This window comes from Vidua macroura, chromosome 12 (genome assembly GCF_024509145.1).
Source record: "Vidua macroura isolate BioBank_ID:100142 chromosome 12, ASM2450914v1, whole genome shotgun sequence".
NCBI lineage: Eukaryota > Metazoa > Chordata > Aves > Passeriformes > Viduidae > Vidua > Vidua macroura.
Genome location: NC_071582.1, coordinates 5,797,843 through 5,820,792, shown reverse-complemented (window position 1 = coordinate 5,820,792; position 22,950 = coordinate 5,797,843). Strand labels below are relative to the sequence as shown.

Genomic DNA, 22,950 nt, shown 5'->3' with positions numbered 1-22,950 from the left:
ATTATACTGAATGCTTTAATTTAAAATATATTTTTTTTCAAAATGCCTTCAGTGTACTGCCCAGTGAAATTCTGGAAAAGCATTTCCTCAATCAGTTCAAGTTAGTAGCATATGTCCTCCAGGCAAAGAAATCCTTTATGGTTTATCTGTACAATAAGATAGCATTAAAAGAAAGAATTAACTGAGGATTACTATCAGTGAATGGCTGACAATAAGAGGGAAGATTGATCTGATCACAGAAAATGCAAACAAATTATGCCTTGTGGGGGTCATCAGTGAAAAACAGCATTAAAATAAATCATCAGATCTCTGGAGAGAAAGCAGCTGGGAATGGGCTCATGCTTCCTCCTCTCAGTCATGCTGGCTTCACCTCTGTGTAATCCTGCTGACTTCAGACTTTCACTGCACAACTGAGAAGAGAATCACCTGCCAAATACACACCACACTCCCTCTGACCCAGCCTAGCAATTGTGACTCCAGAGTTACCCACATTAGTCCTTCTATCCATCTGAACATTACTTTCACTGGAGCACTTGGGATCCAGTATAACACCATATAACACCAGTGCTTTAAGAAAGCTCCTTTATGAGGAAATGAAAAGGGCTGTGCACAAACCTGATCCTCCCAAGCACAGGTGTGAGCAGACACACACAGTATGTGAGAGCCCAGGAGCAGACCCACAACTGCTCTGTGTGATCCTCAGAGCCGTGAGCTGCATCTCACCTGACAAATCCATCAGGGTTACTTGTACTGAGCCATGAACCAGACATGCCATCATTTCCCCACTATTTCTGGCATCTATAGCCAGTTTCTCTAGACAGTGATGAGTCAAGAGAAAAACATTTCAAAACCAAAAGGATATCACAACTCTCTGCTCTTAGTTACACTCATTTCTCTCCTCTATAAAGATACCAATTTCCGGAGCCAAAACTATTTCTCTCACTTTCCCATTGTCTTTGCTCCTCTTCTCTGCCCAAATTATGATCTCACCCCTCACTATTTGGGAGCTGGCTTGCAGATTGCAATGTTGTTAGATTGCAACTAGATGTACATGTATGGTACCACCTGCTACAAGCTTTTTATTTATTTCTGGCTATGAAACAGCTGTTGCTTTCCATTTTTGCAAATTCAGAGTAAAAGAGAAGAGGGTTGTTTTTATTTTTTAGATGCTTTAATTTTCTGCAGGATATCAGGGCATGTAACAAACTCAAAAGAAAACTTAATCGGTATTTTACCTAAGTTTTGTCAGTGAAACAGTAGACATGTAATGAGTTTACTTAGAGTCCCCAAAATTATTCAGGCCCATGACCACATCTGTTTGTCTCCAGGTGTTTTATTGAACCTCCTGATTTTAACAATATTCACAAAGCAAATCAAGGAACTAGAAATTTTATAACCCAAAAAAAAAAAAAAAATAGAATAAGAAATCATAAAGCAATCAATGCATCAAAAATCTGCCAAAAGGTGAGATTGTAAGATCTCACTGCTCTATCTTGAATACCTCATTTAAAAGTGAGGGAAGTAAAAGATATACACTACATGATTTTTCAACTCACTGACTCTAAGTCAATCTTCAACTTTATCAATAACAGGGCATAACTTTCTCAAAAGTACTGATGTGTGTGAGCTTAATTGTAACATCTTTTGACAAGTCAGCTGTAGAAATGCAGATAAAAATCCCAGCTTTGTACTACTTGATGACGTGAAAAACCCAGTTCTGAGTTATCCTAGGGGAAGTAAACCTGCTATTGCAGAAGCACAGAACTGGCCATGCTCCCTGAAATGATGGCTCCTTCCTCTTGGGGACACACTCCCCAGTACACAGGTTCGCTTGAGGTTTTGAACAGGGCTCTAGTAGCACAATGTACTTTGTATCCCAATATTAAAATCCCCACAAAAACTTGAGAGCTGTTCACTATTAACATGATTCCAAATAGTGAGTATAAACAAAATGCCCCTTACCTCATGGATTTTGTTTGGGATTATTTTCCTTCAAACATTTCTACATGAGAAACCCCAGAACTGGTGATTAGCATAGCTCCCCTCTTGGAAGGGCTGTATGTCAAATTGGGCAGGAGGATACTATTCCCTCACTGAATTGCTTAGCAGAAACAGTGTCTAAGCACACAAAAAACATCTGCAAAACCTGTCCAAGAGCCAAAAAGGGATTTTGAGTTGTGAGATTGGTAGACCCTGTTGCCCCATGGCCAAGTTTTCTGAAGCAGCACAAATTTCCTTGCAAAACTATATAGTGGTAACTGACTCCTTACACAGTCAAAAATGCATAGAAAATCTAATGTTATGCTCTCCCTTTTCTTCCCCCACTCCTTGTCTAATATATTTGCTGTTTCCAACTGTAACCAGTTTATAGCTGTTTTCCCAGCACTCACTTCTCTTGCACACCTCCAGTCTCATGCAACTGGGAAACATCATGTGATGGGCTAGACTGTACTTGTACTCAAATACTGGAGCTCTCCCTTGCAGTGGGACAAGCTGGCTGGCACAGGGGGGAAGTTTGCACATCAGGTGGGCTCTAAGCTGATTGGGATTTCTGCTGTCCTTCAATAAGACCTAAGCAAAGCAGCTCAATGAAAAGTGCTTACAGCTGTTTTCAGGAAGGGAAAGCACAGCAGACCTAAGTGTGCAGTGACAGAGTTCAAAATGTACTTACACTCAGTGATGGGAATAAACACTCAGCATGGTCTCTTGAAATGAGATTTTAAAAAGCATCTGAATTATGTGACTTGCACTTGTAAAAGCTCAGGTGCTTTTACAGTTCTGCACTCCTTAAGTCTAGCTACACAGGCAATGCCGTGCTTTCCTGAATTCAGCCCCTTGGCTGTTCAGTTCTCACTAAAATATACAGCAAAACATGCAGTGATTTCAGGCACACACCATTTCCCCAGCTACATCTGGTCAATCAGCCAGCTCTTTCCAACCCCTTTCCCAACTTACAGTCAGGACACACTTCACCCCAGCTCCTCCATCTGAGTATTGCAATGTGAACATCAGTACTTCATGAAAAGACACCAAAACATCCCTCACAAGCTACTGTCAATTCCAACCACTGACCAGGGTGTGCAGAAAGCCACCAAATCTTCAGGCCCTAGGCCTTGCCCTCCTTGCTATCTGAGCAGCATAGGCTTTGAGACTTAAGGGGTCAGCTGTATGTCTGCATGGGGCTCTGGTAACTGGAGATTCCAAGGGACCAGCCCTGTCAAAGCCTTTTCTTTACCCCTAAAGTGACAAGTTTTACAGGCTTAGTCTTTTCCTTAAATTCAAGTAAGAAAGCCAGTTCATGGAACATCACAGACCTGAGCTAAAATTAAAGTTTGGGGTGAAATGAAAGATTTATGACATTTATTTCATGACTAAACAATGTATGTTCATCACTTCAGTTTCCTTTAATTCTGGTGCAATACAACCAGATGCTATCTTGAAATTCAATTTCCCCACTAACATTAGTCCTTCATGTACTCAGAAGTGTCTTCATTTTCTTCAAACACTTAGTCACTATGGTATTTTCATTTTGCTTTCACTGAAAGAAGCATTTTTTCCCCATCTTGGTTTAGCTTGAAATCTGACCTATGGCTTTCTCAGATAAGTGAAAAGTGAGTCCCAGTGGAGGCCCAATAGATCCTGGGTGTGTAGAATGAAGCAATAAGCATTGAAGATGGCTGCACTGGGGACACACTACCTATCTTACAAACAGGAAAGCAATAGTGAGCCCAGCCACCAGCAGGCTGCATCCTGGATTGACCCCTTGTTACATGACATTGTTAGTTTTCTGACACTCCCTTAAGACCTGTGCATATGCCCCCCTATCTGAGGGTGGCATTATCTCAGTAACCGGTAATCATTTTCCCTGTACCCTGCAGTACCTCAACACAAAAGCACTATGGTAATGCAAAACCCTGGCTGCTCTTATTAGCTCACAACAGATGCAAACCCAGCTTTGGAGACCTTTCAGCTGAGCAAATGGACATCTGCCTTACCAAAGTGCATAGCATAAAAAGAGAGGGAAACAAGGCTGAACATCAAGTGTAATTAAATATAAATCATGATTTTATGTTGTAAATCTAACACAAAAAGGCTGCTCTACTTACAGCTAACAGGCTCTATTACTTGAAGAGACTGAGTTCTCAAGGAAAGCCCTATCAGCTTGCTTGTGTAGTTACTCTCAAAGTGGTAAAGCAAGTACCAGCCTCTGTCTTCTGGGGAGTTTTCTGGGCCAATCCTATATAAGGCCAGTATCTGCCTCACAGGAGGGAGATATAACCACTGCAAGTATGTTCAAGAGATGCTGTCCAAACATGTCCAATTCCCAAGGTGTGAGGGACATCCCTTTTACTCTCTGCTAGGCAAAGGAGCAGCTGTCCCTTCTGCTGTGTGTTTGGGGCACACACATGTCTTGTTACCACCATGGCACAGGTGACTCCACATTGTAGCTGCAGCACTGCACAGCATTCCTCTCCTCCTCCCTGTGTTTGAATAACAGAAGTGCACAAAACTGCATTAACTTAGCAAGACTGTGGAAGATAAGAGTATCATAACATTTACAAAATGGATTCCAGGTTCCTAAACCTCTACATGAAGTGCAGTTATAAATCCTTTTCTCATCTGTTACTCCTGGGCTGCAGTCAACAATGATGAAAAAGTTCTGTTTAGGCAGGCAAAAAGCAGAAAAATCTCTCACATTTTTCCTAACTCATTACTTAAGTCTCTTGTCAAACAAGAGACTTAGGAAAGAAGTTTGTTTTTTTTTTTCCTTTCTACTTCCTTCCTACCCCAAACATGCATGATACACAAGAAGTTCCAGTCCTGTTTGCTAAGGAAAGCTTGAGATATCTGTAAAGCTTGCATGCCAGCTTCTGAGGGCAAAGGCTGGCACTGACAGGAGAAAGCACAGCTATAGAGCCTGTTCTGTTGCTGCAGGAGAGATACTTCTTCCTCCCTAGGTGGTTAAGAAATATTTGAACCATTACAATTCTATGACCATAAAGTAATAATACTAAGTAAAATCCAACTAGAACTGCTAGAATAAATTTGTATTGATACAATTTACTTAAACACTTAAGGGATACAAAACATTTCTGTGCAAGCTGTGTTTCTAATTTGTGTATCTCTAATTGGCACTGTTACATATTATTTAAGACATGCCAAAACCATTCCTAAGGCAGGATGCTTACACTTAGTAGTAGTGTCTAGTACTGTTTTCTGCAGTACTACAGCTGCCTAACTATAAGGTTATCCTGGCAACCTCAGGAGCAGTGAAAGGAAAAAGCCCAGCTCACTGTCTCATGAAGGTTACAGCTCCCAGTTCTCTAAAAAACACCTGATAAAATAGCACAAGTCATCCTGGACGTAGCTGTTGCCTCAGCACCATACCAGCCATTTTTAAGATTCCCCAAATGCTTGCACAGAAAGAGAACTGATGTCTGACAGGCCAGGGTTCAGAAACTACCTCATCCTATGGCCTTAACTCAGCAACACCACAAGTGCCTATTGGCCACAAAACAGGGCTCTGCCTCATCACTTCATTGTGTACTTTCTCCCTGCCAGTACAGCAATAGTGCCAGTGCTCACCAGCAAGCTGTGGCAATGCCTAATCCTGCCCCACAGATTCCAGCAGGATTTGTGCCATCAGCTTTAAGAGGTGCAGGATCAATCAGTTAAAAAATATTTTTTTCACAGATAGGACACAGACTAGCAGGACTTGAGCTATTTCAAAATTGCAGCAGGGTTCTACTGGCCTTTTTAGGTGATGGGCTCCTTTAGAAAACTGATCCTTGCTCATTGGACTGTTTTTCCTCCAAGAAAATGGATGCCACTATAGACCTAACCAGTTTTTCATTTTCACTGTTGCCACAGCCACAACTCTGAATATGCTGCTATTGCTGAGACATTCAATCCTGATGCTGGCTGCTCAATCAGAGCCTAGAGAAAAAATCTGACACACAGAGCTTTGTCAGAGTGGTAGAAAGAGGCAATGCAAAGAAATCCTGACAAATACTAAAGGGATCTAAAGGTGCCGATAGTTACTGAAGCTCTGTGAAAATACATTTAACAAAGTAGGGTTTTTTTGAGTATTGTAACATGTAGAACAATTGACACTTAACTGCATGGACAAGTTATCCCCAGATACTGAGAGCTGTACATTGTGGTATTTCAGTATCATTCCCCAAAGAGCAATAGTGAGGGGAAACTCATTTTTTGCCCCTGGTGTGGCAGCATTCCTGCTAAATCCATCAGTATTTGTCTCACAAAGGTGGCTGCACCTAATATGGTCTAAGTAAGCCTCTATTGCATTCATTTAGATATTTGGGAGAATCTACAGTCTAGACTCCTACATGGAAATCCAGTTTAGTGGCCACAAAAGAGATGACACTTCTGGGCAAGGGAAGAGTATTCCATCTCAGAAAGCTCAGAAGACAAAAATGGTTGGAAGTGTGCCACTGGAGAAAGTTATTCATTGGACTCAGCAACAATTGGAGACATGATTACAATTTCTTCTGGATAGAATTGTGGAAAAGTAAAAGTAACACTTATTAATGACTGCTTATTCATAGACCAATTCTTTATCCCATAGACTCTCTATCCCTTACTTCCTCCACCAATTCAGAACAGGCTTCTTCACAAGGCCCCTTCACAAAGACTCACAAAAGCCCAAGAGCATTCTCCACAACTCTGACATCTGGAGCACTCTCCTGCATTTCTCCATCTTGCCACTTCTGTCTGCACACCACTTAAGAGCCCACAACTTGCTGCTCTACTGGAACAGATGAGTTCCTCCTCACTTGTTCTGCTAATCTTTCATACTTCATTTCATGTGGGTCTAAGTTTTTGTCTGTCTGTAAATATCCATGGGTGTCTGCCACTACTCATCAGTAGTTCTCCCTGACAGTTGTTTTTAAAGCAGTATCTGTTTGATTTGTGAAGTGGCTAATGAGTAATTGAATGCATTCTATTTGGAAGACACAGTGAATGCAAGCCAACCACCAGAGCTGGCCCAAGGCTTCATATTAGCATGAGCAAAATACCCTGTGCTGCCCTGAGGATGAAGTGCACACATTACACACAGAGCTGGCTTTTTCTGCCACAGAAAAGTGAACAGGATCCAGCAACGGCTCACATGACCCTTTTTTTTCCCTGAAGAAGCTGCTGTTTCATACATTCTCATCCCCTTTCCTGGCAGCAGCAGCTGCCAGGCTGGTTTTCAGGGCTTTGCCAGAGCCCATTCTGCCATCCCTATTGCCTCCTTTGCCTGTGCCTGGATCTGGCCCTGCCCAGCACCGAGAGATTAACCTCATTCAAAAATAAAGGAAAATCCCCAAATCAACTGTCTATGATTTCTGTCTATGCATATACTTTCACCTCACTAGAAATTATTTATTTATCAATAACCTTGCCTGCAAAGTTGAAACAAAATTATGAGCATTATGTGTCAGTTCCCACCTTGAGTTTAACTCTTACTGAAATCTGCTGCATTATGTTAAAAGAAAAAAAAAAAACCAAAAACAAACAAACAAAACCAACAAAAACAAAAAACAAACAAACAAAAACAACAACAACAACAAAAAACAAAAACAAAACAAAACCCCAAAAAAAAAACCAAAACCCTTTGCCCAAACCCAAATTGCCAAGGTCACTACTAATTGTTTCTCTTTGGTAAATGAGGTAGGCATGTACATGCACACACACATGTTCACAGACACCTACTGCATTCAAAAGGCAAAGAACTTGTTTTGTGCTTTATTTGAATGATCAGATTTTTGCAAGGGCACTTGAAAAAAAATACAAACTCTAAAGCTAGCTATGCACAATGCAGGGTGCAGAATGACATGTAAAACCTAAGAATGACACCAAGTTCCCATTAGGATACACACTCCAGTGAAATTTCTGTTCATGCTTCATAATTAAAAAATATGTACTACACTTAAGAAATCCCCCAACACACTTCACGAGCACAAAGCTAGAGTGATATAAGAGAACTTGTACTGCTCCCTTGCTTTGGGATACATTTATTAGCAATTGACCACAAAATGTGTAATAGTGCATGTTCATGTGCAATACATTCTAGCAAGTAAAGCATCAGGGATTTATCCACACAAAAGCTCTAGACCTCTCATTCCCCCTTCCTGTAAGATAAGGAGTAGGAGCATATAGCACAATGAAGACTAACCCATTCTGGAAGGAATGCAGGTCTGCACTTAAACAGTGAATTTTGCTCATGATGTCACATAAATACAATCCAAAAAGAGCAAATAATTTTGTAGAATTCCTTACATCTGTGGGAGGAAATCCATGGGTCCATTTTCCAGAGTCGAGACAAGCTGTCTCAGGCCCAGCCTTACAAAGCATTCAGCTGTGGGAAGGAAGGGGTGGCTTGGCAGAGACAGTACAGTTGGTCAGGGAGTAAGGGAAAACTGCCAAATACACAAGCCCTGATTACAATTAGTTGATTTAAAGACTCTTCTGTTATGAGATCTCTAAAATGAAAAAGAAAAGGTTGGGGAATGTTTAGCCCTGTTCTAGTGGTATAGCTGGGTACATTAGTTGCTCCAGGGCACCTCACTTCATTTGCATTACAAGTAGCAGAAAAGCAATGGACATGGCCCCTTCCAGGGAATCATGTCCCGAGAAGGGAGTTGATGGCAGCACGGGGCTGCCAGTGTGGCTTCCTAGAGAAATACAAGGGACCTGTGCTTGAAGCAGAGTGTGGGAAGAGGAACAGTGCCAGCCATCCTTGACTCCCCACCACCCAGCAGGAGATGGGACAACTGAACATAAATGAGGCCAACCCTGAGAGCTAAAATGTCCCCCAAAACCAGAAAGCCCAAAGGTGTCACACAGCAGACCATAAAATCTAGAGTCATGGCTGTTGCATTTATGTTCCTCCCAGAGCTCAGGCATGCCAGAAGTAGTACAGTTCTCATTACTAACTGCTGTTATAATTTAAAAAAGGTCGTTCAATCATTATTGACTTAACACATCAACAAAAGACGATAACAATCAAGAGATTTATCAAAGAAGTCACAGAAAAGGAAATATACTTGCAAAACAGTCCAAGATAAGGATTCACAGGACACAAAAAGGATGCACTGATCTATTTTTATAGAAATATAAATTACATGGAATATTCTATTAATTATGTGCTGTCTGATCTCATACAAAGAATACACATTTTTCATTTTAGTGAGGGAAAATCAATTTGCCATTCCCACGGCTAAAAAGATGATTATATATGAACTTGACAATCGTAATCAGAAATTATTAATCACATGGTTGAGACTGTTATTCTTGTAAACCTGGTTTCATATGCATGAACAAAACGATGTGCTCTGATTAGAGCAGGAAGCAGAAATAACAGCACTAGCACAAATGTCTAGAAAATGCCTCTGCAAACAAGAATGCTGCAAGATCTAGACATCACTTCAGTTAAATCCAGGCCATCCTGATGTGCACAAAGAACATGCACACAGGTAGAGGTTGCTTGCTCACCACTGCCAGACAAGGACTCCACTTGCACACTTATCCTTAAGACACATTATGCAGAATTATCAATTATGTATAATTATAGTCTCCAACTTAATGGCAGAAGTGGCTCTTCTCTTCCCACACAGACCTTGCAAAAGCTGATCTACTTCATCAGGTTTTTTTAATGTTACATTTTCCACTCATTTAGATAGCATTGGATAAACTGACCTTAGACTTTGTTGTAGAAGACAGATTCTCAAAAATCTACTGTCTTCGTTATGGTAACTTCTTTTATCCTCCAAGTTACTAATTATCTAGTTCTATGCAACCACTTTGTTTATGGAGCAAAATTCTACCCATATACTGCAATCCCTTTCAGAGCTCAAGGCTATTCAAAACATTGCCACTAGCTATAAGGAAGAAGTTCCCTTATCTTTTGCCCCCCCCTTATTTTTTCCCCTCAGATTTTAGTATTTGTCAGCAATACAGTAAAATACCATTGAGCAAAAGCACTGGCATATTTCTACTACATGAAACTTATGTTTTTATGTACATATACTGCTTAACAAAAAGGAAAAAAAAATATTTTTCCTACTACTGTTTGAGCAGGTTTGAGGATTTGGTTCACCTAAAAAAAAAAAAATCAACAAGACACCCAACAGGAATACAAATAGCTACAAAGACAGACTCTCAGATGTGTGAAAAGTTAGTTTAAATTAACTAGTTAGTTAATTTAAAAGTTAGTTTAAATTAACAGTAAGTGCTATAGCAGAAGCCCTTGGCAGGGCTTCCCTCTTGCTGTGGAAAAGGCCAGACACCCAAGCCTGTGCAGTACACATGAGGTCACCTGCCCCTGCCCACAGCTCACCTTACACCTGAGTGCAGCACCCACTCCAGCTGTTAAGCATCAAGGTACAAGGACAAGGGAAAGCACCAGAAACAGTCAGGAAGAAACAGACTGAGGAATCAATGTAAGCAGCTTCCTGACAGCACAGATGACAAATGTCTTCCTGTACTCTGACCTACCACATGCCTTATCTTAGAAGTAACCATCCCAAAACACAGCTCCATTTTCCTGTGATTTCATTCCTTGGCTTTCCAGAGGAGATCAATAGACACAGCAGTGCTGGCTGCCTGCAGAAGCTTGGGGCCATGCCATGGAAATCCCAGTGTGGCCATAAAGAGAATAGCAACTGAATGGGAAGCAGAGGAAGGAACAAAGCTTATCTAATACTTCAGCTCCTCAAACCCCACGTGTTACCAATAAGTAAACCTTTACGAAAGGGAGGCCTTGTAAAATCATGGCTCAGGCCTGTTACTTTGGCTAAGTAGAAAAGGACTGTGGGAAAGAAACTCAGCTGAATTAGGGGTAGAAAACAAGTTATATAACCACCATGTGTCCACATTGTGGTGTATGGTGGTTGGCTGAATTATGTTTGTTATGCTTTAAAACTATGTAACTGATAATGGGCTAAGTGCTTTGAAAGGCCTGATTCTTGCAATAAAGTAGCTCTCCCTTGTGTCTGCCTGGGGACTCTGCCTCACTACAGACCCTCACCCAAGTAGTGCTAAAGTAGCAATAAAGTAGCACATGGCCCCAAAGCAGATACTTCAGGATGGTTTTGCTTGAGTGAAAAGTTTGCAAATAAAAATTGTTTTCGAAGAGTTACACTGCTGGTACACATGGAGTTTACCCTATGGGCCGAGATGTTTGTTTTATTAAACACACACATTAGAGGAGACTCACAATAAAGAATAGTGCAAATGACACCAATTTTTCTTTGGCAAAACTCCAGCAGGAAATAATCATGTGTCAGCTACAGCTCTGTTCTCTGGTACCGCACAGATTCAATGCACATGTTGGATTTGTTTAAATACGTCTAAGTCTGTGTTTCATTGTTTGTAAAAACTTTTTTGCTAGAAATCATAAATAGCCAAGAATTCTGAACAATAGAACTTGATAAAAATGAGGCACAGTTCTTACCATTCATTGAAGGAGATTATACAAGGAAAAGGAAACAGAGTTACATGTCTTCAAAAAAATAATTTAGATAAAATATAGTATTAGGTGAGATGCTAACAACATCTCTCATTTCAAAGGTAAAGAGTTTTGTCTAACACTGAATCACCCTAGTTAAGGAAACACAATAAAAATTGTTCTTTATTCTGGAAACAGAGTTAATATATTGGAACATCTGGTGATCCAGGGAAACAGGAATGCATTTCCTAAAATACCTGGCATTGTTCCAGTGCTTTATCAGCATCCTGAAAATACAGGCAATTGAAAAAATACCCATTATTGCTGCATGATATGAATTTCAGACAAAGCAAAAACTCGAGCATAATTCCATACAGGTCACATCCAATTTGGATCACACCATTAATAGCCAAGCAACTTAGAAGGCTGAATTCTGTTTTTAAAACTGTAATAAAGTATTTTCATGTGTAATTTGTATAGCAATCTTTATGTTCTGGATATAGAGAAGAAAACAAGAGAGGGTCAGGCTTCTAAAAATCAATACTAATTTAGTAGGTATTTTTGAAAGCAATCCTGGCAAAGCATGTATACTGCTACTCAGGAATCCCTGTATTAAAGACTCTATTACTTACTGTTCATATTGAGAATTAGCACTTAGATGTATGTGGGCTTGTGAACAACAGTCCTCATGTTCATTTTCTGATCCTTCTTGCAGCACTCTTGAAAACCTGGAGGTGTTCATCAGACCAGAATGTAGTTCAGCTGCAAGCAGAAGTGTTAATGTGTTTATCAGAAGCCACAGAGGTGTATAACTAAAAGGCAAATTGGGTTGCCTTCTGAGGGACAGCATTCCAGAAAACACTGCTGGCAGGGAGTCAGAACTTTTCTCATCATACAAATAATCAGAAAATCTGGCTGCTCAAGGGCAGCCAGACACATTGGATACAGGATGAATTTAAGACCCTGCTGCTGCGGGTGCTGTGTCAGACACAACTGTGAGGGATGCTACTCTGGTTCTTAAATCTCCTGACCTCCCACACCACCAAACCTGTGTCCCATTAACTTTGCTAGGACTGACATTTTCTGTGGTAACTGGATCTGAATTAAAATCCTATCCTTCATTCTCTTGTAGCTGTTCCCTTGAAGTTTAGGTACCAAAATACTTTTGTTTTCTACAGTTTTGGTCTTGAGTGTTCCTCACCAATAATGTCAACCATGTACATTTATTTTCTCATTTAGAAATAGCTGATATTTTTTTTGCAGATATAACCCCATAAAAGAGAAATACAATTTCTTTTCCATATTGTAGTTTTGTAACAACAAAGCTAAAAATTAATTTTCTAAGATCAGCTGATCCTGCTTTAACAGACAATGCATTGTCCTTTCATCATAACTAGAATTAGTAGAGCTAGGAAAAATTGTTAGATTATGACAAGACTGCTACACTGCTGTGCATTCCCTAGAATACTGTAATCCTCTACCATAAGATGAGAGGGACATGATCCCTTCAGTTATTTAACATCTTTTTTAAGGACTGACATCCAAAGAAAATTTTTTTCTACTAAAATAATTTCTGAAAGTTACTGTGCGAATCTGAAGAGTCAGATTCAGCAATGCTGTAATGCCTCTTAGTAATGATCTACTTCCTTACAGAACTGGATCTTTAGCAGGACCAGTGAAAAGTTTACAGATGGGTCTAATTATTACAAGAATAAAGAAGCCCATGTAAATTAAGAACATGGTTGTGGTAGCACAGTAATGCTGTGGTTTTTATAGAGTGCAATGGTATTGAATAAAGTGGATGTTGCCAAAAAGAAGACAGCATTTACACCAGACAAGCAGCAAAATTGTCACCCACAAATTCACTTTCCTCTCACACATGCAAGACCTTCACTGAATGTTGAACACATAGCATGTGGCACATGCTATTTCACACCTGCTGGTGGATATCTGGCAGCTACCAGTGGGGGTGAGCAATGGGGAAGAAAATCAGAACCATCCTCCCATCCTCCTTCTCCTGTGCCCGCACGGGGGGTTTTGCTGCCACTGCCCCTCAGCTCAGGGTGGTCTTGGGTTGTTGCCCAAGGAGGAGATTGTTACTACTCTGATGAAGTCAGAGGACAGCAATAAGCCTCACAGGAGCAGAGATAATTTAATCTTCATAAAGCCCATGAACTGCTCACAATACAAGGCACCATGGTATCAAAAAGACACCAATTCAGCAAAAGTAAGCACTGCAGTTAAAAATACCTGAGAGTACTGAGGAAGAGACTAAAGAATCCAGAATGATGGGAATAATCTGAAGATATGTTCCACTGTCAATAAACTCAGCTAGTAAAGAAGGGCTAAAAGAGAAAAATAAAAGCTTAACTACAAATACCAATTAGAAATTAATCAGCTCAGTATCAGAAGAGCAGAGATCAGCTAGAGAGCTAATTGGAGTCACAAATTAAAGCTAAAAAGACACTGGAGAGGGCTGCAATGGACTTTGAAAAGCATAAAGTTGTAACGATCCAGAGAAGAGTACAAAAAACCCAAAGAAATTAGCAATCTTTTTATGAACACCTAAATAGGTGTCAAGCAGAGCAAAGAAAAAATTTCAAACTATGAAGTTACAACTTCAATAATATAAAGTCTAGATTACAATCCACTTGTTTATTGTAACTAGAGGGAGCAGAACAAAAAGAAACCATCTGAATTAGCACCACAAACCTGGACTGGGCCCCCATAGAAACTTCCTAGTAAGACTGGTGGACTACCAGAACCAGCTACACCAAGAAATTGCAATATTCCCTAGCCCAAGGATTTTAACCAAGGAAAAAAAAAAACAAAAACCCAACCAAAACCACTCCCAGCAAAATAAGAAAAACTCAGAAGCCACCCTACAGTATGCAAACAAGAGTTACAAGACAGATATTAGGACAGCAGACAAGTTCAACAAAGAGACCAAATTTCTAGAGAAACTTTCATCAATAAAGCAGAGCCAAAAAGCCTCAGGGCTGATCTTACACTGAGCACCTGGCCCACGTGGGCAGGGAGCGTGGGTGGAGGCCCCAGGTGAGGTTGGTCAGGGCCATTGAGGGCTATGAGAGCACTCAGAACCAGCCCCACCTGCAATGCTAAAGTAATACTGGCAGTGCAGAGCCTTGCTTAGTATTACTTACCAAGGATAAATTTGACTTAGTATAAAGGTCACTTTTATAAATATCTTCAATATATCTTTCTAAGCTATCCAGTGTAATTATTAAAATAGTCTTGTCACACACAGAGAATCTAGTTTACAGGCTTGGATATGATTTAGGCTACATTTTAATGGACTTGTTCTGAGACAGTGATTTAAAATGTATTTCAAATGACAGATGGGAAATTGTTTATAATGCACTTCATTGAAGGTCCCTGCACACAGACTGGTTCACCCAAAACATCAGTAAGTATGCCAGTGCTGCTTTCATTCTCAGGATTATTTGAGGGCCAGAATGCTAAAGTAGTTGCAATACCAGGATTAACAGAGGGTTGTGAACAAGTATGACAAGTATGACAGCATTTAGGAATAGTCTGGGAGGATGCTTCATGACTGTTTTGGGAGATCATTTAATGTCTGTCTCCTGACCTGTGGGAAAGGCAAACCACTGAAGACATCCCTGATGCTCACACACCACACCCATTTCACTTTGAAGAAAGACATAAGATTGGTGTAATTCTTTGTCTGATAGAATACACCCTTTAAGTTCTGGGGTTTGGTAATGAGAAGATAGAAAGATAAAGTGTCAGAATAGCTGGGATGGCAGGAAAAGACAACTTTAGAAGTGAAGTCAGGTGTCCAATAGAATGCTTAATTTCAAAGTATTCTCTGAATACAAATAAAGCCTAGAATTCTTACTGAAATAACAAAAGCTGAAACCTCACATGACAGATTGACAGAATACCTCATTTATTATTGCATTAGTTTTATCAAGGATTCTTACTGTAGAATGCAGGTATGTGCTCAGACCACCTTGTACTTGATACGATGCAAATATAGGGGGAGAAAAAAAAGCTGGTTTGCCCCAAAGCAAGTCACCAGCAGGGCAGAAAGGGAGACAGTAAATGTGTCCAGGCACACAGATGTATTGGGAGGAGCAAGACACAGAAAGGATACAGGGGAGCCTGGTCTTGACACTGCACTCCATATTGCAGTGAAATTTTGTTCTTTGGGATTGGGGTGTGCTTTTACTGACATTACTGAAATCTCTTTGCAGACATTTCAAAGGAGTTATTTGGAGGTCAAAGCAGCCCAGAGATTTAAACAGCCTTCCTGTGAGCTGAGAGGAAACAGAAGAACACAGAAATGACAAGGGCAACAGAGACTGGAATCGTGGCCTTGCATGTTACTATGTGAGAGAACACACAGGTTAGGGAAAGGTTTAAAAGTGAAGGCAGAAAAATATAATGCAATCAAGAATAGCCATGGTGTACAAGAAGCTTCTTTTGATGCAGTACTGCAGTCAGGAAATAGGATAATACTGCATGAAGAAAAGAATGCAATGTATCATTACATATTTTTTTAGAGGGAAGTTTAAGTTGTATGCCACACAGGAAAAAACACATTGTTGGAAGCTTATCATCATGGTAGTAAAAGGCCAGGAAAAAACCCAAACCAAACAAAAAAGCCAACAAATCAAAACACCCCAAACTGCTCTTTATGTAAATATTATGGCTGTTCACAGGTAACTTACATGTGCATGAGTACCTCGAAACCACAAAAAATACTTCAGTCATCACTTCTTTTAATAACAGGTTGGATAGTATCTCTTTAGTAACAGATGATAACAATAACTCATTTGTAAGACTCATAATATTGTCAAGTATTGGCAAGTTATACGGCAAACCCTGTGTAGCCTCTATTTTAGTTAACAGAGCACACACTTCTTGTTTGTTTGATAAAGCTGGCACAGCTTAGGGTAACTATTAGGGATGTTGAAATTGTGATGCTTTTAATTCTGTAGGGTGGGTGTATAAAATAATTTCATTGTGTTTTATATCTATGGACTGCTTTGAACATGCCCACCAAGTGCATTGATACGAGCTGTGTGACTGTGTTGGGCTGTGTCACCATGCTTTGTGAGTTTGGTGTCTTAAGGTTAATTTGTTGGAGCAAGATTACTCTGAAAGGCAAAGCTAGTTACAAGTAAAAATATTTACTACCGGCTGTGCTTCAGCTAAATCAGGTGAAATTATTTTAACTGCATGATTTACTACTGTTGCAGTTTTACAGAGGCCCCAGTGTATATGGCACTAATTCATGTAACGGACCTAAGTTGGAGTTTCTCATATTTGTATCAATATATTGGTGTGAAAAGCATTTACACAACTCTAACAGTGTTAGTACTGTTCAAGTGATACAAGCTGTGTAAGGGAAGCCCTGAGTGTCCTTTGCTGCTACAGCAGTTAATTTGCTGTTGGTGTTGGACCCTGGCCTGTGTCAGGAACGCTGTGGCCAGCATGACAAGAGGTGTGATTCTTCCCCTGTGCTGTGCACTGGTGGGGCCACACCTTGAAATGTCCCCTCAATTCAGAGAGGACATTGAGGTGCTGGAATGGGTCCAGAGAAGGGTAATACTGTCGGGGAAAGGTTTGGAGCACAGGTGCTGTGAGGAACAGCTGAGCGCGTTTAGCCTGGAGGAGGCTCGGGTGTGACTTTACCTCTCTTGACAATTCCCTGAAAGGAGGCTGCAGCCAGGTGGGGGTCGCGTCCTTTTCCCAGGCAACCAGTAATAGGACAAGAGGACATAGTCCTAAACTATGCCAGGGGAGGTTTTAGTTGGACATTAGGAGGAATTTCTTCACATAGAGGGCGATTAAAGATGGGAACGGGATGCCTAGGAAGGTGGTGGAGTCACTACTATTCAGTGCCACGGTCTGACTAGGTGGTGTTCGGTCTTAAGCTGGAACTCAATTATCTCAGTGGTCTTTTCCCACCGAATGGATTCCGTGACTTGTAAGCGCTTGGCACGGCCCGCTCCGCGGGCGGTGGGGGTTGCTCCGCACACCTGCGGGCCGCCCCTCGCCTTTCTGTCGCTCCGGTCCCGTCCCTGCCGCGGCTCTGGGGGCTCCGCTGGGCACGCGCGGCCCCGCGCGCGCTGCCTGAGGGGTGTGAGCCTCGTGCCCCGCAGTGCCCCGCTGGTGCTGTGCCCTGCCCCGCGGGGTCTTTCCCCTCCCCCCCCACCCCGAGGGGCTGCTCCGGCTTTCCTCCTCCTCCTCCTTCCCCCGAGGAGCTGCGGTGCCCTGGCCGCCGCTGTGCCGGGCGGGCAGAGGGAGAACAACGCTACCTCACCGCCTGGGTGAGGGCTGCGGCCGGCGGAGGTGCCTCTCCCTCAGGCCCAGGTAAGGGGGAGCTCCAAGCCCTCAGGTGAAGCGGGCTCTGCTCCCGCCGGTCTCTGGGCGCGGGGCCGGAACCGCGGGTCCCCCATAGCGGGCCGGGCCGGGCGGAGGGCGGTGGAGCGGCCCGGAGTGATGACGCGCTTCCTGCCCTCCCCGCCGGGGGTCTGCGCCTGGAGTCCGCGGCGGCTGCGGGCGGCGGTGGCGGAGCCGGCGGGAGCGGGCGAGAGGCGAGCGGGGGGGCTTAGGCGCTCCGCAATGCCACAGTAACAGCGTTCCCGGTAGGAGCCCGCGAGGACCCTCGTCCTGCCCCGCCGTTAGAGCGTGTGGTCTGTGCGGAGCCGCCGAGAGGGGGAAGACTCGGCGCGGGGCTGAGCGGCGGGAGCGCGGAGCCGCTCGGCTGCCGCGGGGCTCTGGATGCGGGCTGCCTCTGAGCGGCAGCAGCCGCCGCTCGCCGGTCCCTACTTCACCCATACAGGCTCGCCCGCGGGCAGCGCTGCCTGCCCAACTAGTTGTCGGTTCTAGGGAGGACAGCAACAGCCCGGCCCAGTGCCGTGCGGGCTGAGCCCCGGGAAAGGGAGAGCGGCCTCGGCTCACCTATCGTTCGTCAGGAGCTGGGCCAGGATGAGAGGGAAACAGCGGTCTTTCGGGATTTCCCTGTGCCGTGTAGGGCTGGAATAGGAGGCAGGTGCTGGGTCGGCCGGCCCCTTGCATCATGCCTGGGGGAGCGTAGCGTGGCCGGGTCGGAGCTGTGTTTGCCCGGGGAACGGACCTGTTCACTGCTGGGCGCTATGGGCGACCGTGATGTAGATAAAACCTTTTCGCAATACGTGGTGAAGTGACGACCTCCCAAGGACGATCCTGCCGCGTGTGCATATGCGTGGATCTGTATCTATCTATCTTGTGTCTCTCTGTCCGCATCTTCCCACGGGAGCGGTGGAACGGCTGGCGTTGGAAGCGGGGCGCAGGGCGGTCCCGTAGGGCCATCCCGGAGGGGAGGGAAAGACGCGGCCGCCCCTGCGCAGCGCAGACGAGGATGGGTGGGCGGCTGCTCCGCAGCCCCGCTGTTCTCCGGGCCGACCTGTGGCGTGCAAGGGTCCCGCGGCTCCGGGCTACCTGCCCCGGTGAGGCTTCGCGAACAGGGCTAAGTGAAGCGCAAAACCTCTCTTAGTGCGAGGCGGCGTTGTGTGCTTGCAGCGGGGCTGTCCGCGTCCCGGCTGGGGTTCTATATGCCCTGAGACCTCTGTTTCTCCCATGCCCTAGCACATATGTGTCTCTGCGTGCAGCCTTGCCTTCGGGTGTCTGGAGAGCCCTGGCGCGGTGTTACTGCATGGGAGCACCTTACTGAGAACTGGGGCCTCTGCTGGCTTTATGCTCAGCTTCTGTATGCTCACCAGCTTTTTTTCTGCTGACCACCCATTTCAGATTTTTTAGGCTTTACTTTTTGTGTGTTAAAATGCTGCTATGACGTGTAGTTAGAAAGATTGTGGGAATGTTCATTGATTGAAAAAACCTCTTGTCAGTTTAAAAAATTGTCCACTTCCCTCCAAATATTTTTAAAGTTTATTCTGTAGACCTATATTTTGGAGCAAAGTTTGAGCCATATTAAATTGCAAGGCAGTTCTGGGTTTGGAAGTATGTTACTTAGAGGCGTTGAGGAGTTCTGCATTCTCAGAAGAGTCTGATGGCTATGGAACAATGTCCCTATGATTTAAAAACAAAGAGGCAACATATTTCTGAAATTGCTCTTGCTTATGTAAAACGTGACTTATTTGTATGTTTATGGCAGAATGTTTTAAGTAAGAATGCAACCTGCCGGTATTAATTAAAAATACCTTACAAATTGTAGTATACGAAAAGCTTTCATATCTATATGGTGTAATGGTCAGCCGTACTTCCAACAGAACAGCTTTTAGACAAGTTAACTGTGAGTTAAGTTGGCTGAACTACCATTCCTGCTTTAATTTTCATAATGTGACATTTTCAAGGGAGCTTCAAAGTTATCACACAGCTGAGGAGGAAGGGGGATTGTCTCTTGCCTCCAGTGTCTCTTGATTTTTGGAAGTGCATTTCATTTGAGTTTCCTAATGCCTCATTTAACTCACTGGTCACTGCAGAACTAAAGTGACAAAATTATTGAGCTTATGTAAGATAAGAATACTTCTTGTTTCTCGTTGCCAATCTAAGTGGGTTAACTATGGCAAATTTGAATAATATTCAAGTTCTGAATCTCAGTATAAAGTTAGATAAAGTCTACAGCCATTTCATATAGGACACCCATTCATTTTACCATTCAGATTACAGGCGTTTATCCTGAATAATTGTCCTGTGTGTTTTTGGAGTAACATCTGTTGCATGATATCATGTAATGGAATGTGGTACAGCCTAATTTAAGTTGATTTGAAACATTGCCATTGCACTGTAGTAGTGCTTGAGAGGGTGAGAGGTTTTGTGTTGTGTGTGATGGATAGATTGGTTACGAGTAGACAATATTGAGGAAGATGAACGTGCATTTGAACTGCAAAGGATTAAGTAATTTTACTCTGAGCTTGGCTTGTTTTACAGTTTTACTTGGACTTCTTTCATCACTTACCAGCTAATTCAATGACTGAATTCTACTTATATTAGGAAATCCATCCACAGTTATAAATATAACTTTCAGTACAAAACACCACTACAGTAGAATCCCAGTCTTATTTTGGAGTGGGAGGAGTGGGCTTGAAAGAACTGTCTAGCTGTGACATAGCTTGAACTGCATGAGACTTAGAAATTTTGATTTGAAAACTTTCATTTATTTGGTATTGTTTCTACAAAGATTTGACCGCATATAGCAAGGATGTTCTGATGCATTAATGTTTGGATTGTCATTTTATATGCTTACTTATATGATATGTATCTATTAAACCTGTGTAAATGCAGTCTAGATGGTTTGCAAAAATGGCAGTACTTAATTAGTCACCACATCTAGACAGGAGTTCAAACATCTCACCTCCATTCCTTTTTGTGGCATTGCAGTGTTAGATAACTGTTGGGTTATCAGTATTGTATGTTCATGAAATATGAGCAATACCATTTGTTGAAGTATCCCTACAACCCATAATTTTAGCATTATGGTACTGAAAACACCATTTGAGTTGATTCTCAGCTGCCAGTCCTATCTGACCTTTGGAGATTTTGGTAAGCTGCCAAACATGTAGACATCTTGATATTATTTTTTTTTTTTATATATGAAGAGTTTCTTGCTCAGCAGTGTTTTCCAGATGCTGCCTTTGCACCAGGCCCTAATTAGGTTAGAAGTGTAAATGTGTCTTTACAGACCACTGTACCAGCATTCAGAAATTCTTTTCTTCTCCCTACTTTTGAATCTGTAAAATTTTTGGCAAGTCTGCTTATGCATGTTTCTACAGACAATAGAATGCTGATGCAAATTGAGAACAGCAAGCAAAATGTTGGGTGTTGTTGCACATGGGGGGAGGCTGTCTTAATAATGCAGTGTTATGTTTCATTTGTTTACTTTAGGATTTTAGTGTTTCAGATGGGACAAATGGAGATGAAAATTGCAGTTTCAGGTAGTCCTGAAGGAGAATGCGGGTTTTTGCTTCCAGGGTTCTGCTTTTGACTACATATGGTTATAAAAACACACAGTAAATGGAACTTTTTTTTTTTTTTTGGGGGGGGGGGGGGGGGCAAAGGAGATGCAAATGATAAAGCAAAGGGTTTTTTCAGAGTAGTTTATCTTACAACTTCCAGAGGCTATGTTAAGCAAAATAATCCAGGGTTTTGCAACTCAGTGGATGAGATTATGATTATGGACATCATGCTGTGTCTTAAGCTCTTTTATACTTGATTTTTATTGTTGTGATTAAACAGTCTATTCCTTTTACACAAAGAATGCCTTGAAGGTAGCCTGAGCTTCTTAGATGTGTAAGTGCTGATTCACAGCATGTGGTGCAATCCGGGGTCTGATCAGTGTTCAGAGTATTGTGCCTTTTGTCTCTGAGTGCAGGGAAGTTCCACCTTTGGAGCAAGGCTGGTATGCTTGAGTATGAGAAGGTAGTAAGGAGCCCAGTGATTAGTTTTAACACCAGACTTTTAACTGTGTACAATGAATTTTGTAGCTTTCTATCCCTGCTAATGCTGCTGAGAACGCATTTCACAGTAGTCAAAGAGCAGTTCCCTGGGTGTGCTATGTGCACACATGCTTATCTTGGAATTGAGTTTGAATTAGCCTGCATACTTGAAGCAATTGTGATAACATTTTGATATTTTCCAGTTCCAGTTGCAAGCTGGAATTTCATCCCCAGAGATCCACCCCCTTGAGTCTCAAAGCTCCAGCACCTTCTTGCTCAAGCATCTTCATAAAGCTAGAAAATGCACTGACTGACTTCACAAGGTGAGGGTGACTATACAACAGTAAGTCTTGTCTTAAAATATCTTTACAGTATTACAGTGCTGACTTACTTGTAGTCTCTTTACTTGGCAGCTAGCAGTTGATTTCCTGCCAAGATGGGCCAGGCTGGCACTTGAAACTGCCTTCCTTTCATTCTCAGTAGGTAGCTCATTTTTCTGTGTTCAGGCAGCAGGAAGAAAGTACGGTCTGAAGTGAATTGTAAATGAACCTTGTGTCTCTCTCTATGGTAACTTTTGTAAGGTTGCGATTTCTTATTTTTGTGAAAAAGTGACAAATAACCCAGGAACTCTCAGTCTTCTAAATGACAGCAAATAACAATTGAGATGGTTAAGAATCAGTGGTACTACATGGACTGATTACTTTTTTGAGTTGAATAACAATTTTTGTTTACCAGCTGTGGTAGATTTGTTGCTCTAATATATTGAAGAGTTTAGGTTTTTGCTGAAGTATTTGGTGTAGTAGTGTGAGAACCTCTTAAACAAAGGCGTTGTCTTCAGTTGGGTAATCCTTTTCTTATTGCATATTGTTTATTTTCATATAATGATCTCTCTTCACCTTTCTTGAGAGTTGATAGCTGTAATGTGGTCAGTAACCCTTTGTCTCAGCAACCTCAAGTCCAGCCTATCCTGTGGTTTGGTTTCAGTCGTGTTCTGTACTAGCGGGAAAGTTCTGGTTTTTCTGGAATGTGAAATTTAAACCTTGTGTATAGTTGACATAAATACAATCA

General features: G+C 42.3%; 2 protein-coding genes across 4 annotated transcripts in view; one reads left to right on the top strand and one right to left on the bottom strand.

Annotated features, from left to right (window-relative positions):
• LOC128813454 (C2 calcium-dependent domain-containing protein 4C-like) overlaps positions 1-18,514 on the bottom strand; it is a 29,672-nt gene extending 11,158 nt beyond the window's left edge. The window contains exons 1-2 of one of the 3 annotated variants that reach the window (XM_053988593.1): positions 18,410-18,514; positions 12,088-12,217 (exon numbers count right to left, since the gene is read on the bottom strand). In XM_053988593.1, coding sequence (XP_053844568.1) covers positions 12,088-12,197 — 110 coding nt within the window. In that variant the 5' untranslated portion in view covers positions 12,198-12,217; positions 18,410-18,514. Of the gene's footprint in view, positions 1-12,087; positions 12,218-17,137; positions 17,591-17,763; positions 17,961-18,409 lie in introns of those variants that run through there. The other 2 variants (XM_053988594.1, XM_053988592.1) reach the window with 2 other exon arrangements.
• TLN2 (talin 2) overlaps positions 17,682-22,950 on the top strand; it is a 148,030-nt gene continuing 142,761 nt past the window's right edge. Inside the window, exons 1-2 of the mRNA XM_053988590.1 lie at positions 17,682-17,818; positions 22,086-22,205. The gene's annotated coding sequence lies outside the window, so the exon portion shown is untranslated. The remainder of the gene's footprint in view (positions 17,819-22,085; positions 22,206-22,950) is intronic.